The sequence below is a fragment of the Mastigoproctus giganteus genome, chromosome 13, assembly GCF_048544385.1.
Source record: "Mastigoproctus giganteus isolate SK-2022 chromosome 13, ASM4854438v1, whole genome shotgun sequence".
In the NCBI taxonomy this organism is placed as follows: Eukaryota; Metazoa; Arthropoda; class Arachnida; order Uropygi; family Thelyphonidae; genus Mastigoproctus; species Mastigoproctus giganteus.
The window spans coordinates 87,467,151-87,495,019 of NC_143587.1; the positions used below are offsets into that span (position 1 = coordinate 87,467,151).

The following is a 27,869-nucleotide window of genomic DNA, read 5'->3' on the forward strand; positions in this document are numbered from 1 at the left end:
CATTAGCAACTAAGGCCATATTGCTCCGGGATATGCGATGGTCATTCCCTGACCTTTCCGCATCCTTCGTATTTGGTGGTGACGGGCTCGAACCCCGGTCTAATCAAGAAGCATGTGCTACGCACTGCTGCTCCTTCCCACCTGGCTACGGAGGTGCCTGTACAGTAATTAATTACATAAATCTTATTATTATGCCATGTGGTGCAAGGAAGCCTGAGGCTTATGGTGCGCTGACCAAAAAAAAAAAATTCCTGAGTTACCATGAGAGAGAGAAGTAGAAAGGAATCACCAAGAAAGAGAAAAATGATGATATCCAGGTATATCAGAACCCTGGGTGTGCCAAGCCCATACTCACCAGATGTGATCCCCCTGGGGCTAAGGCCTCAGGTTATGAAGTTAATTAGCACATGAGTTTGTGCAGTGGCATCATGTCTACACATAGCCAACTACATGATGCTATTGTACAAACTTGTGCACTAGTTAACTTCTTCATAACCTGAGGCTATTGCCCTAAATGAATTGTCAATTCTTTATTGTTTGTCTGGTGTCTCTCATATTGTGGAGTTATATGCAACTCTGTTGTCATCATTGCAACACCGGGGTACCTGCTCACCCATTGGTGAAGAGCCAATAAGCTATGAAACAGTGCCATCTGGGTGGTGGTATCCACCAAGAATAAGTAATTCTTCTCCATTGGCGAAGCATTATATTATATTCAAGGTAGTGCAGTATCATGGTAACTCATTGCTTACCCCAACACAAAAGGTATTGATATTTTTGGATAAAATTCATTTCACTGATGAAATGCAGTTTCACCTTCATGGCTATGTCAACAGCCAAAATTGGAGAATATAAGCACCAAAAACCTACATTTTGCAAAACCCCCATACATGCCCAAACAAATTAGTGTTGGCATGGCATATCTGAAAGAAGGATAATTGGCCCCACATTCTTTGAATAGACGGTCACCTCTAATGTTTACCAAGGCATCACATAATGTAGTTCATTACATTGTTAAAGGAAACTGAAGGATATCCAGTTCTGACAGACAGGATAGGGCAATCTGCCATACTACACACATAACCACTGAAATGTTGCAAGGTTTAAAGAAATCAGGAGACCAAGGTCTTCTGGTTTAATATTTCCAGACTTTTTTTGTGGATGTTATTAAAGCAGAATGCTTATGAGGGCAATCCATGAAGCATTTAGCAATTCAAAGCAAGCATTGAAAATACAGTCAGGAGTTTATCAACACAATTTTTGTTGCATTGCTCATAAGATGATCAAAAGAGTGAATTTATACATTGCTAACAGTGGCAGACACTTCTGGCACTGTTTATAAACTAGTTTATTATGATAAACTAGTTTATAAATTTCCTTAACTGCTAACACTATAAATAAGCAGCACTCCCCCAAAGAGGGGTACAATACTACTTATATTTGAAATTTAATATATTTGAATGTGGTGACAACTACACCCTTCCCAGACAGCCATTTCAGTAATATTTAGTATTAATAAGTGCAGTTGAAAATGTTACTGTACTTGCTAATATAGGTGAAACTCATTATAATGAGATGAATGGGGGGGGGGGTTCAGAGAATCAAACTGCAACATAAGCAGGATTCTGTTAGAAAATTCTAGTCATTTTTTGGCATTCTCAAACTTATCATACATACTATAAATTTTGCATGTCTCTTTTTTGCACGATAATTGCAATACTACGTCTAAGAAAAACCACAGAAAGAATAATAATGGAAACTAGGGGGCTTTGCTCATGCTCGCCCACCCCCACGTGCTTTTCTACGTGAAATGTAGAGGTATATTAGCATGGGCATATGATGCAAGAAGGCAAGCTTATACAGCATCAGCCATATGGAGTAAGTTAAATCTTTTCTATGTAAAAGACACCTGTCAAAATGCGCTGGTTGATATCTAATCAGGAAATGACCTATGTAATTATTTACCTGTGCATTTGTAGTGCACTGCATTCTCAAGGTCAAATAATTATCACAGTAAAACTTCAGAATGGTGTACACCCTCCAACATGGCATCAAGCAAAACAGTGATTAACAAGTTGTGACTCCCATATTTCGACAAATGGACAGGAACAAAGCAGTAATTGTCAGATGCCACTGCTCTCCCTGCCCACTGTCCTAGGTTGATATGCCTAGGGTGTTTCCCCCCACATTTGCTGCTGTTTTTAAATCAGGAACTCATTTTCCCATTTTAAAACAGTGGGATGGAGGAATAAACACCCTACCTAAGCTAAGCTCCCCTCCTCGATGACATAAAACAAGCAGAAAAGGGAAGTGCCTTCACCTGTCAATTATCGCCATCTTCCTTGCTTTAATCGAAGTATCTGCCAGTGTATACTAACCTGTTCTTCAGCCAATATCACTATGTAATTATTTACCTGCATTTACATAGGTCACTTAGGAAAAGGCCTTTTGCTTCAGGTTCCATAATACATTTTTATTTTTATGAAAACCCCAAACCCCAGTGGTTTTTTTTTTGGCTGATGCTGCATAAGCTTGCTTTCTTGCATCAAATGCCTCTACTAATGCATCACATTTTCCTTTGATTGTTTTTGGGTTTACTTTCAAAATGAACACATATCAAAAAATTCAATTAAATGCATAGGAAAATACTGATGTATGAAATTGAGGGTACCATTAGTAATTGGAAGGCATTTTTTCAATTAAGTCTAAATTAAGAGAAATAACTAACTTCAATGTAGGTATGCAGTAATGAAGGATTTTAAAATTTTAGTAACTAATATATTAACAATTTAGACAAGGATAGGCCATACATTACAATCTTTATTTGTGGCAAAAAGACAACTGAAAAATCAATTTATATGCTGCCTACAGTTCTATCTAATCTTCACTTTTACTTCTTGATCTTGCTAACAGGATCTGAATCTTTTTGTTCTGAGCAGATATTCAAGTGTTTTGGCTGAACTACATTTGTGCTAGGCTTGGGGAGGACTTATGCTGCAAAACACTTTTGGATGCTTTACTGGTGTAGCAAGGCATGGGGAAAGAGATTGAGGGAGCAGTTGGCTTGGCAGTTTGACCCTCTATTCTTACCTTGCTTCCTGTGTTGAGCTCCTTTTACCTGCATCTTGAAGTTTCTTTGAAAAGTCAAACTATACCACCATGATTGCTCTCATTGGCCACTCTGACTGGAGTCTAAAAAGTTATTTGGTTTTTAGGAACATTAGCAACTAAGGCCATATTGCTCTGGGGATATGCAATGGTCATTCCCTGATCTTTCCGCATCCTCCGTATTTGGTGGTCACGGGCTCAAATCCCAATCTAATCAAGAAGTGTATGCTATGCTGCTCCTGCCCACGGAGACAGAGTCTAAAAAGAAACTAGCCCTAACCTACAAAGCAATATTCCTGCAAGTTATCTGTTATGGAGCTGGTGTCTGGTTCTCCAGGGCAGCCATAGTCAGAAACAAAAGAAAAACTAGAATCCATACAGAAAATTAAACCTGTTAACCATAACTTGCCAGTCCGCACTCCAGCTTTGCAGGTACTAGCTGGCACCCTCCCACCTGACCTTGAGATAATACACAGTGGGCTACATTACTGCCTGAAGAGCCATCTGCCATTGAATTCATGGCAATTACTAAATCTTGCTAACAACATGAAGCAAGAAAGAAATCACCATACTGCTACTCCAGCAGTGGAAAAGTTGAGGCTGTCAGACATTCTCAGGTATGCCAAGCTGGGCTTGCTACCTAGGAGTCTAAAATGCTGATGGAACTGATATTCAGGTGACACTCAAGTCAAGTGGACCCTAATTTCAGCAAAGTCTGGTTGGTCTGCAGCAAGCCATATCCTCTACTTGCACCTACACAATGGTGGAACTTAGTAATCCTGGGTATAACCCCCATGTGCAAGTCCTGAAATAAAGCACCTAGCATACTGGAGATTCCCACCAGATGTGAATCAATGTAAGCAGGGCTCAAGGTGTGGCACCTACACCAGATGAAGGAATGCCACCCCTCTGTGTTACCAGGCAATACTAGGTGGTAGATGACCATCATCAACTGGTGCAGTACTGCCACTTTGCTTATTGGAGGCTAGAAGTGTTGGAACCCATGTTTAGTCTCCAGAGCAAAGCTCTGGAAACTCATCTGTCTTCCATAATGCAGTATGATTGATGTCTTTTGAGGTCATGATGGACATCATGGCAAGATCCAATCTTCCTTAAATTGAGGATGCAGCTCTAAAACTGTTGCTAGATAGTCCACTGGACCAAACCTATTGGTAACTCTAGGAGGCTCCAGGATCAGCTAGTGTATAATCTCATTGCCTCTATTCTGCCAGATAGCGACTGGAGGGAGTCCAAGTAGTGTGTATATGGGAGCATTATCGAGCCCATGTTATGTCAAGGAGCTGGGTATGTCTTTGCCAAGTGTACACCATAACTAAAAATTTCATTAGTTCATACAGCAGTTCCTCCCCACCTTTTCTTACTGCTGAATATCATGAATTGTCAAACTAATAGAAAAAAAAAAAACATCTGATAAGATCTAAACCTCCCAAACACTTCTTTGTTCATTTCACAAATATGTAGTCTTAGTTCCAGTCTCTGATTTCCATTTACAGTCTGCCAAACCACATGAACTTTTTCTGACAGAATCCCAATTATCAGTTGATTCAACCACTGCTCATCAGTTGTCCAAATTATTTGCTGTACAATTCCTTTTGCTTCAAAAGGTAGTACTTGTGCATGTGTCCATTCTGATATTCCAGAGGCTCAGTAATTTGGAATCTTTTCCATCTTCTTTGGCTTAAAATGTCTACCACATTGTCAAATTCATCTGTTGCTCTGAACTCCTCTCCTTGAAACATGATTCTCTCCAGTCCAACTTTTCAAACAGTTGATGTGTCCTTGGTGATCTTTCTCCAACTGGCTTCCATTTTCTGGTCAGATGGACCCAGCTAGTTGAGACTTTTGCAATTAGTAATGAACTCACACAGGTTGTTCATTTACCTACCAGAATATCCTAAAACACAGAGCCAACACATTTGATCTTTTTCTCACAAAGAACCCTTCTAAGTACAGAGGTGAGTAGTCCCTAGACACGTCAATTCACAACTTGGTAATAGTCTCTTCTCCAATGGACTTTCTTTTGTTACCATTCTCAACCTAGCATTGTTTGGCATTACAAGAATGCAAAATGGGACATCTGCAAGATTTCTTTTCCTTGGTTAGATTACTGTTTCAAATCTTCTAATGTCAACATTTGCTCAGATAGTGTCAGAAGTTATTCTTGGAGGAATGAAATCCTTTATTCCATACTCCACCATCATCTCATCTTTTATCTAAACATTGGTTTTGCAATAAGTGTGCAAAGGCTGATCAAGATAGGAATGTTATATCACAATTGACTTGTATCAAAATCTCCAGATTCATTTTCTGCCTACACCAAAGCTTGCAACAATTGCAAAGCAGTTATTAATCAATCCAAACTAGATTTCAAACAAGCTAAGAGTAGAAAAAGTTTACTTCTTGTCCTAGTAGTAACTGAGCATTCTGGTCTCTTGCCAAAGCTATTGGCTTCAACGTTTGCACATCTCTAGTCCCACCTCTTGTCAAAACCAGATGGTGGTTCAATGGCCACTTGAGCCAAAGCTGACCTGCTAGCATCCCACTTTGCTTCCAACTCATGTATTGATGATCTTGGTAAACCACCTCCTACCATTCCAGTACACTCCATTCAATACATCTAGTTGTCTTCTGTCAAAAGGATTTTGAACAATCTTGACCTAAGATTGTACACTTTGAAAGTTGTACTATTCTGTAAATTTTCACAATTTACCTTACTTTTCAAATAGGCTTAGTTATTTAACTAAATTTAAATTTTTCACTGTCTATTGTTAAGGTATTTTCTATATAAAACCTTAGAACCATTTTTAGAATTCTAAATTAGTCTGAATTCTGTTCAAACTTTATGGCAATTTTTTTTAAAATTGCCCTTGGAAATTACATTTAAAATAGTTTCTGTTGAGCAAAGAAAATTTTCATATAACAAATGGCTTAAGTGAGACTTAACTAGGTACATACTGTTTGGCCTTTGGGCACCTTAAGAAATTAGTGCTGCTGCTAAACAAGAATTGAGAGAGCTAAAGGGATTACCATTGCACAACTTAGTGGTACCTGGTAAAACCTATCCGACCACCTGTCCCACATATGGAGAAGTCGTGCTGGTCAACGGTGAGCAGATCAAGGGGTATTCCTAACAGGCTCTGGTTCACCTACCACAGTGGCATCCAACCTTTTCCCATACAGGAGCCATATTCAAAGTTAGATTTTTCCAGGGGCTGCACTGAGTGATTAGAGAAAAATTAGTGCATTACATTTTCCGTATCTTGTTACATGTAAAAGGAAGTTTCTGTTTTCAGTTACCGTTTTATATTTTCGGGCTATATATAAAAAAAATGCAAATTCCCAATACTTTTACATGTAACAATTCTGTCACTATTTTATATTTTAGATTTATTAAAATCAAAAATATGACTGTTTTTCAAAAAAACACTTTACTTTTGCCTTTAAATGCTCACTTTAGAAAATTTACAACCTGAAAGGATCACTGCTTAAGATAAATAAAAATAATGATGAACCTAAAATTTAAAATATTAAAAAATTTTATTAAGTACAATACACTATTACATTTAATGAGATTTTTTTGATAATTAGCAAAATTTAAAATGCTGTATTCACTTTCTGCAGGGGCCATAGGTTGGATGCCACTGTGAATCAACTGTAAGCACCCCATTTGAGAATTAGGGGAGAGAGATTTAATTTTAGTTCAACACAATCATCTGTTTTGCAGAAGTGTGTTATCCACATTTTCCCTATCTCTGTTTACATGGTCACAGTAGATGAATATCCAAATGACAATTACATTTTGGACAGTAAAAAAAAAATTCAAATTTAACTAGTGACAATATAGATGACGAAAGAAGGAAAATGAAGACAACGAAGGTATTAAACCTTCTAAACGTGAAATGTTGGCATTTGGTGAAAATGAAGTTAGAAAATTGTCAATTAGGCTTCAATTAAATGAAAGAGATAAAATTCGTGGATTTCCAGAATATCCAATCGAAAAGATGGTTTCAGAAAAATTGAAGAGTATTTGATGAACACTCTGAGTACAATACCAATTTCATCAAGTGAATATGAACGAGGATTTTCACAAATGAATCTGATCATCAGCCCAACCAGAGCTTCGTTGATGACAAAAACAATTTCTTCCCTACTATTTCTTAAAATTGTAGGCCCACCGGTGACACTTTGATCCAGTAAATGTCGATTCGTGGCTGCTTCAGAAACTTCATTCATCAGACACAAACAGTAAGAAAAGAAGTCTGCATAGTGTTGGATGAAAACAATAAAAATTTGGAATATTCTATTAAAAAAAAAAAAAAAAAAATTTATGAAATTAATTTTACTAATTTTTACACAATTTACTTTTTTTTATATACTTGAATATAAAAATTTAGACTTAATTTGTACTTATTCCAAAAGCATTACTACTAAAGTAGTCAGGAAGCACTTTTTTTTTAGAGTACTATACTTTTCATGTTTTCAATTTTTCCTAATAGCAAAGAATGAGTACCGGCACCTATTTTTTTTTTTAAAAAAAGCACTGGTCATAGTATTACATAAGCTGGAATAGGTTTCTTGCATATTAAGAACCAAACTAATTACATACCAGCTGCTTCTGTACCTACAACTGGTAGATATGTGGTAGACTAGCCTTTTGGCAAAACTAATCAAAGATACATTGCTATAGCTGCTTATTTTGCAATTTTCTGGTCTTAGATAATTTAAAACTACACTTAGTATAAAGCAAAACTTATTTACTCTAGCTGAAAACCTAACAGGTTGTCCTAATATGCCAGGAAGTCTTAAGATTAGAGCTATTTAACTTTAATACTCAAATATTAATATTTGATAACTAAACCCACAATCCTTTATTACACTAAAATTTGTCATACCAAGTGATATTGGGTATTTAATAGATTTTTCAGGATTTTGTAAGTCATTGAATGGTTAAATAATTTTATTTAGAGGAAAAACTAATATGAACATTGCCATTGTCCCTTTGATATGAGTAGGATGTTTAAATTCACATCCTCCATCAGATTGAACTAAGAGCCTTCAAATCCAAGGGACAGACATCACATCATAACCATCAAAGTTCTAGAAATTTTTCTGTAGTTCTATTTTAAACTTGAGTGCAGTAGATATACCTGAAGCATAACAGCAACCCTGCTACTTTATCCCATTTCAGTTTTACTGAAAACTATTTCTGGGAATCTGCTCTTTTTATACTTAGAAAAATTTCTCTTGTTAAAACAAACAAACATTTCAAACTATAAAGTCCTCCCTTTATGACCACTATTTCTATAGAAAATAGAAATTTCTCAAGTTCCTTTTACTTAAAAATCCAAGTTTTACATATGGGTTATAGGAAAATCTAGACTAGACTACCAATTCAAGTAATTATTTAGTTCAAGTATATACTGCCATATTATTTGTGTATATAGCTAATAGCAAACAGTTTGGGTGGTAGCATAAAGAGCTTTGAAAACTTAAATATTGTACCTATCTACACCATTATGATTTTGGCTTTAAGTAATATAACGATTAAGTTTGTGAGGTGATTTAAGTTTTGAATTGACAATTTAAATCAAGTTTGATTCAACTTTATTGTCAAAACAAGTCAAAAATGGCCTGATGTTTATTAACAAAATGACTGGCCATGGTTAAGTATCAGATCAGTTATATTTCAGAAAATTAATTTTCTGCCATTACATGCCAACATCATTGCTACTCCCAAGTCTGTTAACTTTTTAGGAAAAAAGTTTTTCAGTTAAGGCTTAATCTATTTGATGGATCTTTCCCACTGATAGCCTATGGTCATTGAGAGAGGAGAAAAAAAAAAAAAAAAAAATTGTTTATAGGAGGAACAAACTCAAAAAATAATTGAAGGTGAAAATTCAAGATGAAACAATTCACTTTGCAAGAGATGAGAATGACAGTAATATATACACACAGAAATAGAAAAAAGCAAGCCAAGACTTTTACAAAATCAGATTAAAGTTTTTGAATTTTGTTTAAACAGGAGAGAATTGCAAAATGAACAAAAAAGATAACAGAACCAAATGACAGCTATGAATACTGTCATAGCTTTGGCTTGAACATATGCTAATTTCATCATTAAAACAATTTTTCTAGAAACTCCAGAGGTGTCATTGTTCCTAAATTAAAGAGATGATTTAATATTATCACTTAACTAGCATAATTCTTTGAAAGGAGTAGTTTAAGCAACTAGTTTTTGCCCCACAAATCTAGACTAAAAAAAAATGTTAAATTGTGAAAAAGAAAAGCGTCAATTTGTATGTTATGAAACATTGAATAATACACACAATACATTTTTGAAACCATACATTAAATTTCCTCCCTAGAAAAATTAATACCTCTTGCCAAGATACATTCCCAAAGATTCAGAAATACCCAGATTTTCTTTACTGTATTTCTTGTAATATGTACACAAGATGTAAGTAATTCAGTTACTCAAGTCCAAGGAAGTGAAGCCAGTTGACATTGCTGGACAGTGTTGTGTCCAGTCAGTTTGGTGTGACATAAGCATTGGGAGATCAAAATTTAGAGTAGGAGTGTGTTATAGGCCTCATGACTGAGGAGTATAATAAAGAAACTGTAGCAGGAAATAGTGGACCAGTAAATCAGTCTTATAATGGAGGATTTTAATTTCCCAGATATTGACTGGAATTTGTGGGTTGATCACACAAAAGGCTTTTGTGGATTTATTGGATGATTGTTTTCTACATCAGCATATTCAGGAGGCAACTAGAGGGAGCAATACTCTTGATCTGATTATCAGTAGTGATTCTTCATGCATTAAATGGGTGCCTACATAGCCAGGAGCAGCATACACCTTGATTAGACCAGAGTTCAAGCCCTTGACCACCAAATACAGAAAGCTCCCATAATTATGAGAGCTTCTTTGGACTTAGGGGAGGTACCCATGGAAGGACCACCACATACCTGGAGCAATATGGCCCTAGTTGCAAATGCTCCTAAAAACCAAACAAACATGCATTAAGAATCTGCAGCTAAAGGAACCACTAGGTGGCAGTGATCACAGTGTGCTAAAGTGGGATTTACTCAAAAGGGTAACTACCATCAGGGGTTATTTGTTTGTTATTTGGTTTTTAGGAGCATTAGCAACTAAGGCCATATTGCTCCGGGATATGCGGTGGTCATTCCTTGACCTTTCCGCATACTCCGTATTTGGTGGTGACGGGCTCGAACCCCGGTCTAATCAAGAAGACTGCTATGCACTGCTGCTCCTTCCCACCTGGCTATGGAGGCGCCACCATCAGGGGTAAAGGGAAGGGTTTTTGCTTTTGTAAAGGCAACTATGGTGGCCTGAAACAGGATTTAAATCCTATATGGTGGGACCAACTGATGTTAGCAAATTCAAAATGGGAAGCATTCAAAGAATTAATCTTGGAAGCTACTAGGCTTTACATACCAACTAAGAAATATTGTTCAAGGTTTAGGCCTAAATGGATGTCAGATGAACTAATAAGACAGATGGCAGAGAAGAGAAATGCATGGGATACATATAAATTAATGGGTAATATGGAAGCTTATGATAGATATAAGCTGGTCTTTAACCAAGTCAGAGATTAGGCAGGCAAAGGCAGATTATGAGAAATCCTTGGCAAAGGATGCAGAGAGAAACAACAAATTCTTTAATTATGTAAACTCTAGAAGGATAGGGATGAATCGGATTTGTCTACTGGATATTGATAGTTCAACCATTGATCTGCTCAGGTGGCTAACAAACTAAATGAGTATTTTGCATCTACATTAACCCATGAGAAGTTATTTAGGGAGGGGAATGCCAGAGGCAAGTTAAACTAGCAGTGAGCTAGATGATTTTGTAATAACTGATAGGAAAGTGGAGGAGAAATTGTTGAAGATAAACATAAAAAGGCATCCAGAGTGAATGGGATCTATCCAGTTATATTAAAGGAGACAGCAAAGGAAATAAGCATACCCTTAAGCCATAATTATGAGAGCTTCTTTGGACTCAGGGGAGGTACCCATGGACTGAGGATATGCAATGTGACCTAAATTCACAAAAAGAGGATCAAAGGCTGACATAAGTAATTGTAGACTTATTAGTTTAACTTCTGTACCAGGAAAATTAACGGAGGCACTGGTAAAAGAAGCACTACAGGATCATCTAGACAAGACTTCAGTTATAGCTCAGACACAGCATGGTTTTGTTAAGGGAAAGTCTTGCCTGACAAATTTGATTGGATACTATGTGATCACAAAGGAACTGGATACAGGGAATAACTTTGATATCATGTTTGGATCTTAGAACAGCTTTGATACTGTTGCACATGGAAGATTTCTGAAAATCTTGGAGCAGTGTGGCATTGGAGGCAAATTGCTGCTAAGGATAAAGGGATGGTTGAGTGGGAGAAGACAGTGGTAATCAATGGACACTGCTCATCATGGAGTCCCTCAGTGTTCGGTCCATTGTTTTCTGTATTTATAAATGATGGTATATCAAGCTTAATGTCCAAGTTTGCAGGTGATACAAAGGTTGGCAGGGTTAAGGAAACTAATGACAGTACACCACCACAACAGGATCTAGAAGAGTTGAGCAGAGAGGTGGCAAATGAAGTTTAACATTGCCAGTGTAAAGTACTACATATGGGAAGCAGTAACCCCAGTGACATACCAACTCTGTGGTACTATACTGACAGTGGTAGAGAACTAAAAGGATCTGGGGGTAATTGTGCAGGCAGATATGAAGTTTTTTAGCAGTGCAGACTGTATGCAAGAGTAGATCAGTGTCTTTAATGATATACAGGAATTTTTCTAGCAGGGATAAGGTGGTGATATCCCCTTGTATAAAGGCAATGGTCAGGCCACCCCTTGAGTACTATATACAGGTCTGGAGGTTTCATTTTAAGAAGGATGTAGAACTGCTGGAACAAGTACAGAGAAGGGCAACAAGATTAGTGAATGGAACAAAGGGTTGCTCTTACAAAGAAAGGGCTTTAAGTTTTGCAAATTAATGTCTGGAGACTAGACCTGAAAGGTGATCTGATTGAGGTGTATAAAGCTTTGAATATGCTCAATGCTGATGGGATTCTTCCTTTTGCTCAATAATCACCTGAGAGGGCATAAATTCAAATTGAGGAAAGAGATGTGCAGAAGTTTGTCTTTAGCCAGCAGGTAGTTGGTGGATGGAACAGACTTCCATCCTTTGTTGTAGAAGTTGAAAGCCTAAATAAATTTAAGGCTGAGCACATATTTGGAACAAATGGAGGGGTGAAATGGGAGCAGTTTTTTTGGCTGATGCTACATAAGCTTACATCATATGCCTCTACTAATGATAATGCATTTCTTGTCTTATGTACACAAGATTTAAGTAATTCAGTTAGTCAAGACTATTTTCATTCTTTATCCTTTACTATCAGACTTGCCATTGAGCAAGATAACCCTAACTCATGGCCAACATCAGTTAGGGTTATCCATGGTTTCACTTTTAGCTATTAGCTTCATATACTCTTGAAAATGAAATTAAATTTTTTTAGCCAACATTTCCAGAGTACCCTCACCTCAATAGCCATACTTGAAACCACTAAAAAAAATTTATACCCTTGGTTAGAGTTTCACTTTTGGATTTAAGTGACATTAGCTTCTAATTTGATTGTGGTCTAGGATAATTGTGGGATCAGAATGGTTTACAATTGTTTCCCTTGAAACAATTTATGCAAGAGACTATACAGGGTTATGGATAAACTGTTGAAGTATTTCAATTTCATTAAAATTGACTACAGGTAGTCTACACATTCTATTTAAAAGCAAATAGACTAGTTTGCTTAGTCATTTTATTTATGACTAAGATTTATATCAAGTGTTATAGACCAGAAATTTAACAAGAGGTTCTAGAATTTGGTTCAATTTCTATTACCATTAAATGATAATGTAGTCATCCTACCATGACAGACTACTGTCAAACAAACAAAAGATAATTATTAGCTATAGTGAATACCAACTATCTTACTTCCTTTATTTTTTTTTAAGTTAAATGAGACATTCAGAAAATAATTTCTGAATAGTCTTATTTTGCATAAACTTTAAAAATGAATAGGCATAATATTTTGCCTAAACAATTCTGAGAAACCTTACCTCCAAGGGAAAGTAGCCTCCCTTCTTAAGAAACCCTGCCATACAGCAAAAGTTAAATATGATATTGAGAAAAGAATTCAAACATGGTGAGCTTTGGAGAGAAGTTACTAATAATGAAAGAACAGGAGGAATTTTTATTCTCATAGTTAATGTTTTGATAATATATGGAAATACAATAAAAAGCATTAGGGTCAAATACTTCTGAAGTAAAGTCACACCAAGTTTATGTATAAAAACCTTTATTATCATCTTTGGGATCATTACTAAAAATTATAGTTGTAAAATCTTAAAAGTTAAATAAATAGAGTAGAGTCTACATATAGCATTGGGCCTTCTCATTAATCAATCCAAGGGAGTCAGATGTACCATAACACATACCAATTTGTTGCTTTTTCACAACATTTAGTTTTTCTCTATGAAGAAAGCTGGGAACTTGACCTTTGCTAAGATAGCTACATGCACAACCTGTTACTGTTAAACACAAGATAACAGCAACTACTGCTACTATTGCAACAGACATGTGGAATGCCAGGGTGTTATGTGAACGTTGTAACAGATTATTAACCCAGGAAGCTAATGTGCTGTTGAGCACTTCTTTAGTTAAGAGAAGCATTGCAGTCTGTTCTTTTATTCCCTCCAAGTATGCAACAGCAAGTTCTCTCTGGCCTCTTAGGGCCCCATTATTTATTATGTCATCAGTTAGGGCAGCCATCACTTTCTGGACTTGTGGGTCTTGCTCTTGAAGTTCCCACCACTTTGTAGCTACTCTTGGTGTAAAGTGAAATGCTGCTTCCATTAGTGCTTGGCTACCAGCTCGCAATTCCATGAATTCTTGTTTATTCACTGGGATATCTGATTTAACATAAACAGTTCCTAATGCAAGTTCCCCAAATCGCTGGAACATTCCTCTTATAAAGAGCGAATAAGAAAGACAGTGTACAGGTAAATGACGATCATTATAGTCTAGTAGAGTTATCCTTTCAAGGACCCAGTTATTCAAGTCTAGGTAGAATCTTATAACATCTATAGGATTAGTATTTGTGACCAACATGTTTCCTCTAAATTCATTCAGCTTTAGAACAAGAGTATCCATAAGGCTAGGAATACTGTTCATCCATAAAGAACTGCCTTTTTCTTTTACACTTTTAAGGATACTATCTGTGATTTTCCATGTAACATTAACCATTCCTTGTTGATGTTGCAAATTCTGTGGAAGCAGCCAATCTACTGTTGTAACTAGAAGAGAATTAATTACATTTAGTTAAATTATACAATTTTTCTATACTAGAAAAGAAACCTGAATTTCAAAATTAAAAATAACTAAAATTGAAGTCTTTCTAGATTCAAATTGTTATATATATTAAAGAACAAGAAGTTTACCTCAATATGATATGTAGAACACTTCCATATGATACTCTATAGAAATCAAAGTAAAAAAACCTTATATTACAGTAAGAAATAATTAAAAAAATTCTATTGAACACAATTAAAAATCAATTTAACAAAAAAATTGCAAACTATTTTCCTTCCTGAAGCTGACAATGTCATGATCACAGGAATGAAAGTTACCTAATAGGGGCGAGTATGAAACTTAAATAGGGATTTGTCTTTGTACATGCAAGACCATGAATCTGAGAACATGTCTGGCAAAAATTAACACAATTCTCATGTAATTCAATCTATGGTTTCTACAATTAATAGTCTCTTATAATTACATTGGGTAAAGGCTTTACATTTCATAATGCAATGTGTAGACATATAAAGCCTTTTATATAGCATATATATTTGACATTTTTTCTACCCTGTAGAAACACACTATGGGAGGTAATTTAGATGATTATTACTTATAGTAATAGTATCCAAGACATTTTACATTTGCTTAATAATATTCATTCTAGACTCAAATTTACATTGGAAATGGAGAATACAGATACTAAGTCATTAAATTTTCTAAATTTAAAAAACTTACTCTGGACTCTAATAAAATCCAATTTAACATTGTAAACTTACAAACACCAGTAAGCTTCTGCATTATAAGAGATATCACCCATTCACCTACAAAAAGGTAGAATATCTTTAATCAATTTCTCAATGCTTATAAATATTCAATGGAATTTGCTTTGGGCTCAGAAATACAAATTAACCAGAATATTCTTAAACAGGGGTTACCCCCTTCCTACAGGGAACTGAATTAGGGTACAAGCTAAGGATAGGATACAAAAATTATACCAACCAACAATATCAAAAAATTACTTTATTTCCTGTCCCATATGTTTAACAGTGGCACAACTTAACAGATTCCAAATTTGAAATTGTAGCCAGGCCAATACAGAAATTATACATTACACAACTGCTCAGTCCTTGCCTCTTCTGCAACACAAAGAGGCCTAGTACATTCCTTGCAGTGACTGAGACACTTCTTACCAAGGTTCTACATGGTTTTGTCTGAATTTGTATTAATCAACAGATGGCCTCAGTTTGTTTTTCTCTTTCAGCCATGTCAGAATTAAGCCTTTCATGAAAAACACATTTAACAAGGTCAAAATACTTTGTGTCTAATGTAATTATACAAGACTTAATTTCAGAAACTGTTGAGTTTAAATTACATGAGAATTCTGTTAATGTTTACCAGCCATATCTAATCTCTGATTCATGGTCTAAAAGTGTATACATGAAGACAATCCCTATTTTAAGATTCATGCTCACCCCATTTGGTAATTTGTTCCTGTGATCACAACATATGGGTCAAAAGGCATTGTCAGCTTCAGGAAGGAAAAGCTTTGCAATTTTTTCATTAAATTAATTTTTAATCATTCCTTACTGTAATGCAAGACTTGCTTTTTTAATTAATTGTTCATTTTAATTTCTGGAGAGTATCATATGGAAGTGTTTATGTAACATATTGAGATAAACTACTCATTCTTTTACAAGTATTGATAAAGATAAAATATTTATTCAGCATTATAAGCTCTGGTTCATGCAAACCAAATTTTAAAGAAAAAGATTCAATTACAAGTTGTAGAAATTTGTTTAATTAGACTAGTGTATTAATTAATATTCTCTCTAAAGAGATTCCTTTAGAAGTTTTATACAAAAGACCATTCTAAATATTAGAATTAAAAATTAAGAATGAAGTAGATTCAAATGGCCAAAGCCTTTGTTTTTCCTCATAGGTTGGCAGCTAACTTTGCTAAGCTAGAGATTAAAAACCTTTAGTTATAAAAAAAAAAATTAATATTAAGATAGTGCAAATCAATATTTCACTGAATCTGATGACTTGCATAAAAAAAAAAGTCTAATATTTGATTATCTTATTCTATGGCTGCATATGTTTTTATGCAAGTAAAAATCATATCATGGCCAGATAATATTTGAAATTAAATTACAAATAATTTGTCACTTAATTAAATTAAGTGACAAATGCTGAAATGCAATAGTTTAGAACTAAGCATTTCTATATCTATCTTTCTATTCAAATTTAATGGTACAATTTTACTGGCAAAAATTTAAAACTACTTGTAAAATTTAAGTCTGGGAAGCCTTAAATAAGAATTGAAAGTGTTTTAAACTTAAAAACTAGGTTAATGGAGCAGCAAAGATTTCCTTACTTGTACTGATTCAAGTTGAGAATCTATGGACTATATAATAAAATCCACACAAGTGCATCTGCAAAAAAGATGCAATTAAGCTTTGCTTCAGTGTTCTGCTATTTTAATACCAATAACTATCAGGGGTTAGCACTTTACCTTAAAGTTCTAAATAGAATGAAAAGCTATTCAAACTTAACACACAAAAGATTAAAGTTATTTTGAACATGAATTAGAGTAAAATCAATTTTAAGTCTAAGCTGAAGAGTTGTTTAGAACAAATTTAAGCCTGTGGCTTATATATCTTTTAACAATTGGAATAATTGCATCCAAGTAAATGGAATATTTGTCACTTAATTTAAACAAGTCAAAATTACTTCAATTTGGGCTATAATTAACCAGTTGCAGGTTAATTAGCAGGCAGGAGGTAGTTTGACTTGTTCAACACCATTCTTTGTACTTCTTAACCACAGTGACTGAAGATGTTCCTGATAAAGTACCCAACAAAAGCTCCCAAAATCTTGGGCTCTTGAAACTGATGTGTCCTATAACTGATACCATAAGTTCAAGTTGAACAGCCAGATGCAATTTACTACTCTAGTAAATGAGGCTGTTTGGCTTTATATACCAAGCTATGTAGCATAGTCCATTACAGATGGAGTCATAATCTGGTGATTGAGCATATATATTGATATTTTTTTAACAAGGGCACTAACCACCTTTTTTAGGTGCAAAAATAAAAAAGCATGTCTTCAGCATATCTGAAAATAAGACTAGTATTACATGAATTTATGTAAATTCATATTTGGCAATTATTTCTCTGTATTTGCATCTAATAACTGATGTTTAAGTTCCATTCTTTTAAAAATTCTGTACCTTTCTGAAATTTATATTAAGATTTCTTATAATTTTGTCACCTGGTTTCTGTGACCAATTTGATTTTCCAACCCCCCCACCAATCAACTGCTTCTACAATAGCATACATAGATTGGACAAGTATGCTATTCACCATCTTTAAACATGACTTCTGATATATACAAATCAGTGCAATTGCATAATTATTATATATGCAAACTACCCAGAGTAGGTAAATGGTATTGTTTTAATTCTTTGTGAAAGAGTTTCCATACTATTGCACTATCTTGAATAAGTAATGCTTCACCCATGGGAAAAAAAAAAAAATGCAGAAAAGACTATTGTTAGTTAGTCTGAGGATACCACCACCCAGATGGCACCACAGGCTTTTTTGCCTGTGGTGGGTGGGCAGGTACCATGGTGTTGCAATTGTGACAATTCAGTCAAGTTAACTCCACAATGATATGCCATAATTTAGATTAAGAGCATTTTTGGGCAAAGGCCTCACAAGCTATGTAGGAGTTTACTAACATATGGATTAGTGCAATTGTATCCTTTGTATATAGCAAACTACAAAAAGTAGGAATGGCATAGTTTTAATTGCCTCATGGCAATTTGTTGTAAAGGTTTTCACAATGAGATAATTAAAACCCATGCTATTTATCTACTTTGGGTAGTTTGCCACATACAAAAATGATGCAATTGCACTAACCTGTACATCAGTAAACTCCCACATAGCTTGCAGCCTTTGCCCAAGAATGCTCTTGATCTACATACTGTTCTTGCATATAGAGAAGTTGCTCTAGATAACAGTTACCATAAAGATAACATGCCTGTTGACAGAATCAGTTCAAAGACTTTACTAAATAAACTGATAATCTAAAATTGACTTTTTCCCTTTCTAAGTGAAGAAAATCTAGGTTTTCCAGACCTTTTACTTTACTTTTAGAGAAGTTTTGTAGTCACTCATTGTCAGACAGCAAAATATCATGCACCAAGTTGTCTTGAACTGACAGGAGTTTCTTACAATTTAAATGATCCCATAACAAGGAACAAACTTTAGTACCTGGTTCACTATAAGTTGGCCTATGAAAGTTTATTAGATGTGCTGCTGAAAATGGCAATCAATGATTCAGTAGAAAACTGAATCTGTTTATGGATTCCAGACTGTTGGATAAAGGAACTTAAGTACCCTGTCCTGTCCTTCCTGAGATAGGAAGGGGTCAGTCTATTCCTTTAAGTACATGTTTATGACATCAATTTATAAATAAAGACAGGATAATGTTTATTATATAGGAAGTAATTATACAGACCCACTGAGCTGGAAGTGAAATGGCAAACTTGCCACATTGAAAAGGAAAGTAAAGCCAGTTAGATAAGGTGCTTTACTGATAGCTAAAGCTATCTAACTTTCATTATAGTAATCATTGTTAGAATTGGAATGGATGTGGTAATATGATCAAAAAAGCAGACAAACCAAATATGAAACAGATGTCAGTTATACTGAAAATAAAGTTTGTCCATGACTTGGACAAGGGGCCTCATTAAACCTGACAAGCAACTTAATTTGACATTTCCCAGATAGCTATGCTAATTTGCTTCTGCAAAGCATTAAATGAATTCATGACTAAACTAGAAGCACATGAAGTTATGCTACACAACTATTCTAGAATAGAAAATTAAATTGTATGCCTAAGCAGAAGTAGGCAAGGGAAGGAGATGAGCTGAATTTAAGTGTTTAAAGTACTTTTGGATAAATAATGTTCCTTAATAATGAAGACTTCACCTAGTACATATACATTATATGAAGGTTATTGAATGACCTGAGATAGTCATTTCAATATGAAATGAAGATCACAAGTTGAAGTTTATCAAGGCTTATAAGTTGTTTTCTTAATAGAGAAGATACATACAGTGACAGCAGTACTCAAGGTTGCCAAATTCTGATTTTGCAAGACAGATCAACTATCATGAAAGCAGCACAAGTAGATTTACATTAACTACCCACCCACATTTGTGGGAGTAAAAACTCAGTATGCTTGGACCAATTTCCAAGCTACTAAAAATATGCAATTGAAGTTTCTTCAAGTAATGAAAATTGAAAGCAGAATTACTAGGCTTTCAACTTGCCTTATATAAGTAAGTTCATAAAACTATACTTACACCATGTAATGTAAGGATATATGGTCCTTAATACCATATTAAATTTAAAGCCAATTGGCTACTGCCTAGACTTGGTAGTAAATACAAGAAAGCTAGCTTATGGGAAGCTTGTTTACAGCAAGGTGATAGTAATAGAGGCATGTGATGCAAGAAAGCAAGTGCATGAGCTTATGTAGAATCAGCCAAAAAAAAAAAAAAAAAAGTTTCACACAACCATTCCTCTAAAAGAATGGAAAGTTCCTCCTTTAATTTCTTTAAGCTCTCAACTTCCACAAAAACAGATGTCTGTTCCAGCAATTAACCACTCACTGGCTAAAGGCAAACTTCCACATTTGTTCTACAACTGTCTTTCCTCAATTTAAAAAAATTGTCCCCTTAGGTTCATAATCTGAGCAAGTAGAGTTATATCAGAATTCAGCATGCTCAACTCATTCAAGGCCTTATACACCTCAATCAGATCACCTTGCAGGTGCCCTAGTTTCCAGCCACTGCAATTTGTAGAACTTTAGTCTCTTGGTAAGAGGATCCCTTCATTCCCAATCTTGTTGCCCTTCTCTGTACATAATCAAATCCACATCCTTCCTAAAATGAAGCCTCCAGACCTGTACACAGTACTCAAGACATGGCCTGACCATTGCCTTATACAGAGGGACAATCACCTCCTTTTGCCTGCTAGAAAAATTCTTATATATCATTGACAAAACCCCATGACCTGCTCTGGCAGTGTTGCTCAGAAAGCTTCATATCTGACTGCACAATTACTCCCAGGTCTTTTTCATTTTCTACCACCTTAAGTAGAGTACCACATAGTTGATACATTCCTCTGGGGTTACTTCTACCCATATTCAGTACTTTGCATTTGTCAATGTTAAACTTCAGTTGACACTTCTCAGGCCATCTGCCCAAATTTTCTAGATCCTATAGAAATGACAGTAGCACACTGTGCTTAACAACCCTGCCAACCTTTGTATCATCTGCAAACTTCAACATTAAGCCTGATATACCATCATCAATATCACTGATAAATATATAAAGCAGTGGGCCCAACACCAAACCCTGTGGGACTCCAATAATAACATCAGTCCACAAAGAACAGTGGACATTGATTACCACCCTGTCTTCACTCATCCAACCTTTTATCCATTGTAGCAACTTGCCCTTAATACCATTCTGCTCCAATTTGCAGTTTTCCATGCAGTGTCAAAAGCTTTCCTGAAATCCAAGTATATCAAAATTATTTTTTGCATCCAGTTCCTTTATAACCACACCATAGTATCCAATCAAATTTGTTAGACAAGACTTCCCTTAACAATCCCATGCTATGTCCAAATTATTACTACAGTCTTGTCTAGATGATCTAGCAATACATCTTTAACCAGTGACTCCATTATTTTACCTGGAACAGAAGTTAAACTAACTGGTCTGTAATTACTGTTGTCACCTTTTGTGAATTGGGGATACATTTGCACATCTCCAGTCTGGGGGGGACTTCCCAAGTGCAAGGATGCTCTCATAATTATAAGAAAGGGTTTGCTTAGTTCCTTTGCTGCCTCCTTTAATGTAATTGGATAGATCCAGCCACCCCAGGTGGCTTTCTTATGTTTAACTTCAACAATTTCATCTCCACTGTGCTCAGTTATTACAAAATCATTAAGCACCCTGTTACAATTTGATAAAAAACTTCTGGGAAGGAGGATGCAAAATACTCATTTATAGTTTGTTTACTATCTGAGAAGGATCATGAACAGTCAAACCACTGATATCAAGTAGACCAATCTGAGTCATCTTTACTTATATGAACTCTAAAAAGAAAAGAAATCCTTGCTGTTTTTCTTAGCATCCTTTGCCAAAGATTCATTGTAATCTGCCACCCAATAATTTATGCATCTTTTCTTCTCTGCCACAAATCTCAGCTCATTTGACAACCATTTAGGCCTTGAACAATTTCTTAATTAGGTATGAAAAGACTAGTAGCTTCCATGATTAATTCCTTGGATGCTTCCCACTTAGAATTTGATGTTGGTAACATTTGGTCCCACTATACAAAATTTAAACTGTCTGAGACCACTGTAGCCACCTTTATGGAAGCAAAAACCCTTTTAATTTACCCCTGATGGCAATTATATCTTTAAGTAAATCTCACATCAGTATGATCACTGCCACCAGAGCCATTTTGTACCAGAGGCAAGAATGAGAGATTGCACCCTCCCTAAAATATTAAAAAAAAAAGTTTCTGGTATATGTTTTAATAAAAAAAATTAAATTTTTTAAAGTGATTATTCTCATAAGCAGTATTTATTATAATATAAATATCATTCATTTCAAAAATAACATTAATACTTAAAACAAATGTTTTGTCAAAAATATCACAAATTATAGTTAGTGATATTTTTAATCTTTTGATTAAAAAGAATTTCCTTTTGGTAACCCTTTCAGCTTTTAAGCTGGGCAAGAGCCTTGTTTGTCTTGCCCCAGCTGACTGCCATCTAGTAGTTCCTTCAGCTGCAAATTATTAATACACAAATGATCACTGCTGATAACCAGATCAAGAGTCTTACCCTATCTAACATGCTGCTGCAGAAAACAATCATCCAGTAAATCCACAAGTCTTGGTAGTGTCCAACTCAAGTTAGTCAATCTGGGAAGTTAAAATCACCCATAAGACATTGATTTACTTGCCTACTTTTCTCTGTACAATTGTTTGTTGTACAGAGAAAAGTAGGTTATTTTTGCTTTCCCAATGCACAAACTGACAACATTGCACTGTCCATCTATGTCAACTGGATGCACTTCCTTTGGTTTTGTTTTTCTTAACAGCATAACCCCTCCTTCCCATACACATACTCCCCAAATTCCAATTCTGCATTCCTAATATTTGTGATACCATGTCTCTGATATCACAACAATATTCACTTTTGATGTCTTGACCAAAACTTCAAATTTGGGAAGTTTAGTAAAGCTAAACATCCCATTGCTACTTCTTAGCCCATCTGCCTAATTTTTCTAGATTTTGTTGCAGTAACAAACCATGCTTACTGTCATGGACCACTTTTGTTCTTATAAGGTGGTTTACTTTAATGTCACTGAAATGTTGAAGCTGTTCATGTCAGATAAACAAATGTGATCACTATTTCTAAAAAAATAAAAAAGCCAATTTGGTTCTGGAATCTTCTAGAAAGATTAATTTTATACATCCATTATTATAAGTGACTAAAAATATGAATACTTGATTAGGATTCCTGTTGAGCTTGGAATAGTTCTATAGATCCACACAGCAAAGATTGAATGAAGTATTACAAGAGAACATCAAGTCTTAAAGTACACCAAGTTTCTTGACCTGATTAAGCCAATCAGATTAGAGAAAGTGGGCCAGTTACAAGAAGGAATATATGAGAAGGAATATACAAAAGAATGGTTCTTTTATGTAAAAAGACCAATTATTCCTTACAATTTTTCTTCCTAAAAAAAAAAGGAAGAGCCTTTGGAATGTTAAGACTCCAATGAAATGCTTCAAGGACAGCTGAAGTAAGATAAACTGGGGAAATATTTGTTACAAATAAGAGGCAATTATACCTATCCTTTGCCTAGAAGGCACTATTAAAGCATCCATCAATTGGGAAATTGTGGATAAACTCATTTACTTTTTTTATGTAAACCCAAAACATAAGGTATTAGAACCTATAGTACTTAGTACTGTGCTTGGGTTGGAGGTTAAGACGAAAGATATTGGTTGACATTGGACTTTAACTTCTGTAGACTGTAATTTTCAGGAAATACAGTATGAAGGAAGGTGGTTCCAGAAAATTGGAGTTGAATGAATAAATGAGGAAGATGAAAAGTTGGTTCTGCAAGTTGGACAGTAAATGGATGTCTGCTGGTGGCAGCACATGTTCAGACTGTTTTGAAAGAGTGGGAATTATAGAATCCAATTCAGAAGAACAGTGCCATAGAAGTAACTGTAGAAAAAGGCATGCAGCAGAAACAGTACATCTATGAGACAGTGAGTGGAGAGACTGTTAGAGAGAAGTCATTAATTAACCTAACTGCCCTCTTATGAATGGAATCTAGAAGCCTGAGAGAGATGTTTTGGGGCTGCCCCAGATGTGGGAACAATATTCTGTGGTAGGGTGGATTTGCACACAGTGAACAGCTGTTTGGAAGAAAAGTAACACTGGGAGCAAAAGAGAAAACCAAGATTTTTAGATGGAAAGAAAGCAATATTTGTAATGTGCTTGTGCCAAGAGAGATTAGAAGTCAGGGTAATCCCAAAAGAGATTATTTTGCCTAGAAATCGGAGTGTCACTAAAGATAAGCATAGGAGCAGAAGAATCCTTTTTGCAAGATATAAGACAAGATTGAGTTTTAGAAGGGTTGAAATCAACTAAGTTGTCTTTGCCCCACTGGAGAATTACCTGAAGATTGGCATTTAAGGTATTGGTAGCAGATTTGAGAAGTTGAAGCTGATTGAGCAGGACAAAGTTTCTCAAAATGAAAAGAAATGTTCCATCAGCAAGACTATGGATAGGATTTCTAGTCAATGGAAGAATGTCATTAATATACAAGAGGAAAAGAGTGGGGGAAAGAACTGAATCTTGGGGGTCACCAGTATTAGTGGAGAAGTTAGAAGACAGAGCCATCTACCATTACTCTCAGTGAGCAATCAGAGAGAAAACTGGATAACCAATTATTAAAAAACAGTTGGCAAACCATATGATAGTTTTGGTTTTTAGGAGCATTAGCAACTAATGCCATATTGCTCCAGGAATATGGAGTGGTCATTCCCAGACCTTTCTACATCCTCTGTATCTGGTGACAATGGGATACAACCATAAGATAGAAGCTTGTTTAGAAGACCTTTATGCCAAACATGATTGAAAGCCTTTGAGATGTCAAGAGCAACTACTTGTGTTACACTAAAAAACTTTCCATTGAATTTGTACAAAAATGGTTAACATAAGCCAGAATATCACCAGTGGATTGACATTGACAGAATCCATACTGGTGATCTTTGATCAGATTGAAGGTTTCTATGTTGTTTAAGAGTTGGAGGTTAATTGATTTGTAATTTCAAATGGGAAGATAATTGGATGGGAATGAATTTGGCACCCTTTTTAGTAACTGGCTGGATAGTAGCAAATTTACAAGCAGAAGGAAAAACACCTTTGGAATAAGAAAGTGAAAAAGTGGCAAAGAATAGGAGTAAGTTCAGGAGCACAGGTTTTGAGAACAAGTGGAAAAATACCATTGAGACCTGGAGCTTTCTTAGCATCAAGATTAAAAAAAAAAAAACTGACATCCTTTTCACAGAAGACCACAGGGGGCATGGAATGGAGTGTGTTGGGAATGGGAGGTGTTTTACCAAGATCATTAATATATGAGTTGGAAAAAATGGGATGCTAGCAGGTCAGCTTTATCCTTTGCCAAAGTGACAACAGAACCATCTGGTTTGGACAGAGGTGGGAGCAGAGATGGGCAAACATTGCGGCCAATAGCTTGGCAAGAGACCAGAATGCTCGGCTACCATTATGGCAAGAATGCAAGTTTTCTACTCTTAGCCTGTTCAAACTAGTTTGGACTAATAACTGCTTTACAATTGTTGCAAGCTTTGGTGTATGCAGAAAAATGAAACTGAAGAATTAGAAACAAGCCAATTATGATATGCAACATTCTTCTCTTGAAGAGCCTTAGCACATTTATTGGAAAAAAAAAAAACCAAGGTTTAGATAAAGGACTAGATTTTAAAGTGGAGTGTGGGATAAGGATTCTATTCCTGCAAGAATAATTTCACTGACATGATCTGAGCAAACTTTGACATCAGAAGTTTTGAAACAGTAATCTGACCAAGGAAAAGAAGTCTCGCAGGTCATCCCATTTTGCATTCTTGTAATACCAAACACTAGGTTAGGAATAGCCATGAGATAAAGGTTCCATTGGAGAAGACAATCACCAAGTTGTGATCTGAAGTGCCTAAAGGACCTCTCACTTCGACCATTTACTTAGGTTTGTTTGTGAGAAAAGATCAAGCGTATTGGCTGTATGATTAGGATTGTCTGGTATTCTTGTAGGTAAATGAACAATCTGTGTAAGGTCATTAGTAATTGCAAGAGCCTCAGCATTTTGACCAGCTGGGTTGGTGTGATTAGAAAATGGAAGCCAGCTGGAGTTGTGAACATTAAAATCACCAAGGAAAATTGGACTAGAGAAAGTAAAGTTGCAAAGAGAAAAAGTCAAAGAGCTTAGTAGAGTTGGGAGAATGGTACACACAGATTAATTTGACACAATGAGGTAGAGATTTTAAGCCAGAGAAGATTTCAAATTGCCAAGTCTCTGACAGGGAATATCAGAACAGATATGCATAAGTACCACCTTTGAGGCAAAAGGAATCATACATCAAATAATTTGGGCATCTGAGATTAGCAGTAGTTGAATCAACTGATAACTGAGATTGTCAGAAAAAGTACATGGGTTTGGCAGACTGCAAGTGGAAATGGACATCATTGAGATTAGAATTGAAACCACATATGTGAAATGAATTAGGAAGTGCTTGGTAGGTTTAGATCTTTTTGCAGATAAGCTTGCTCTATTAGTTTGACAATTCATGGTGTATTCAATGATAAGAAAAAGTGGGCAGGACATGCTGTATGAAGTAATAAATTTTTGGTATTGTGTACACATGGTAAGAATATACCCAGATTCTTGACATAACATGACCTTGACAATGCTCCCCACATACACTACTGAGTCCCTCCAGTCAGTATCTGGCAGAGTAGAGGTAGCAAGATTATATGCTAGCTGATCTGGAAGCCTCCTAGAGAGTTACCAATAGGTTCAGTCCAGTGTACTAACTAGCAGCCAGCCTGCAAACACTGTTTTAGAGCTGTACCCTTGAAATGTAAGGAATATTGGATCTTGCCACGATGTTCATCATAACCTCAAGTCAATCATACTGCATGATGGAAGAGATAGGGAAGGGCTGACTGGAACTTGGCTCCCACCACTTCAAGCCTCCAATAAGCAAAGTGGTGGTATTGCACCAGTTGATGAGTCATCTACCACCTGTAGATGGAAGATATAGGAAGTTTGTGATACTTATGGAGAACCACCTTGGTTCTTCAATTCACTACAAAAATACAGGTGGTTAACATGTGAGTTGCACTTTCATGATTTGAAAGAAAAAAATTAACACTAATCTGAAATTCACTTAATTTTCTAGCTCTGTGGATTATTCACCTTATTATAGACTGTCCACTGATTCCAGTTATCAAGTTTGCTGATATCCTTGTTCTAACAAGGCTCTTTATTAAGGGGGGGGTCATGTAAAATGGGTTTTACATGACAAAGTAGTGGATTCAGGTCTAGGAACTCAGTAAGCCACACCATGGGTCCTGTACAGTATTTTGGGGATACTGTAAGTTAAGTACAATTATAACAGCCATATAGTGGCTAACAAAAGACCATCTGGTAAATGGTCTGAGTAAGTTGCTCTTTAAGTCTAAGTTTTCTAGTTCCTCTTTCAGAGAAGTGATGCCAATAATGACTTTCCTATAGAAGAATACCAAATTGCTTGTGCCTTACTGACTGAGGGCATGTTGATTCTCTTCTTAGTCATATCATAAGGGAAGGAAATTAATCAAGCCATTTATGAATCCAGCCTCAGAAAAAAAAAAATTTTCTGCAAACAAGTGTGGCTTGTTTGCAGAACAAGTACAAAAAAACTTAGTGGAAAATGAGTTCTAGTTGACTAACCTTTGAATTAAATACAGAAAAAGCTGTTTGCATAATTACATCTATTATGCCTTATATCCTTCAGGTGCTATCAGCAACATTTTCCTCCACATAAATTCAGGAACTACTCAATGCTTGCTACCAATCAAACTCTTGAAAGATTTAAGGTACTTATAATCTTGTCTTAGAGATTAATTCTAATCAATCTGTCCATTTCTTGATAGAAACAGTACAGCTTCATGAACAATGAAAACTATAGGATGTACT

At 35.6% G+C, this 27,869-nt stretch overlaps 1 protein-coding gene across 2 annotated transcripts in view; it reads right to left on the minus strand.

The window, feature by feature from the left end:
* Window positions 1–13,546: 13,546 nt before the first annotated feature.
* LOC150076247 (uncharacterized) overlaps window positions 13,547–27,869 on the minus strand; it is a 29,779-nt gene continuing 15,456 nt past the window's right edge. For both annotated transcript variants that reach the window (XM_090388166.1, XM_090388165.1), the window contains exon 4: window positions 13,547–14,508. In XM_090388166.1, the coding sequence (XP_090244292.1) occupies window positions 13,586–14,508 (923 nt within the window). In that variant the 3' untranslated portion in view covers window positions 13,547–13,585. The remainder of the gene's footprint in view (window positions 14,509–27,869) is intronic.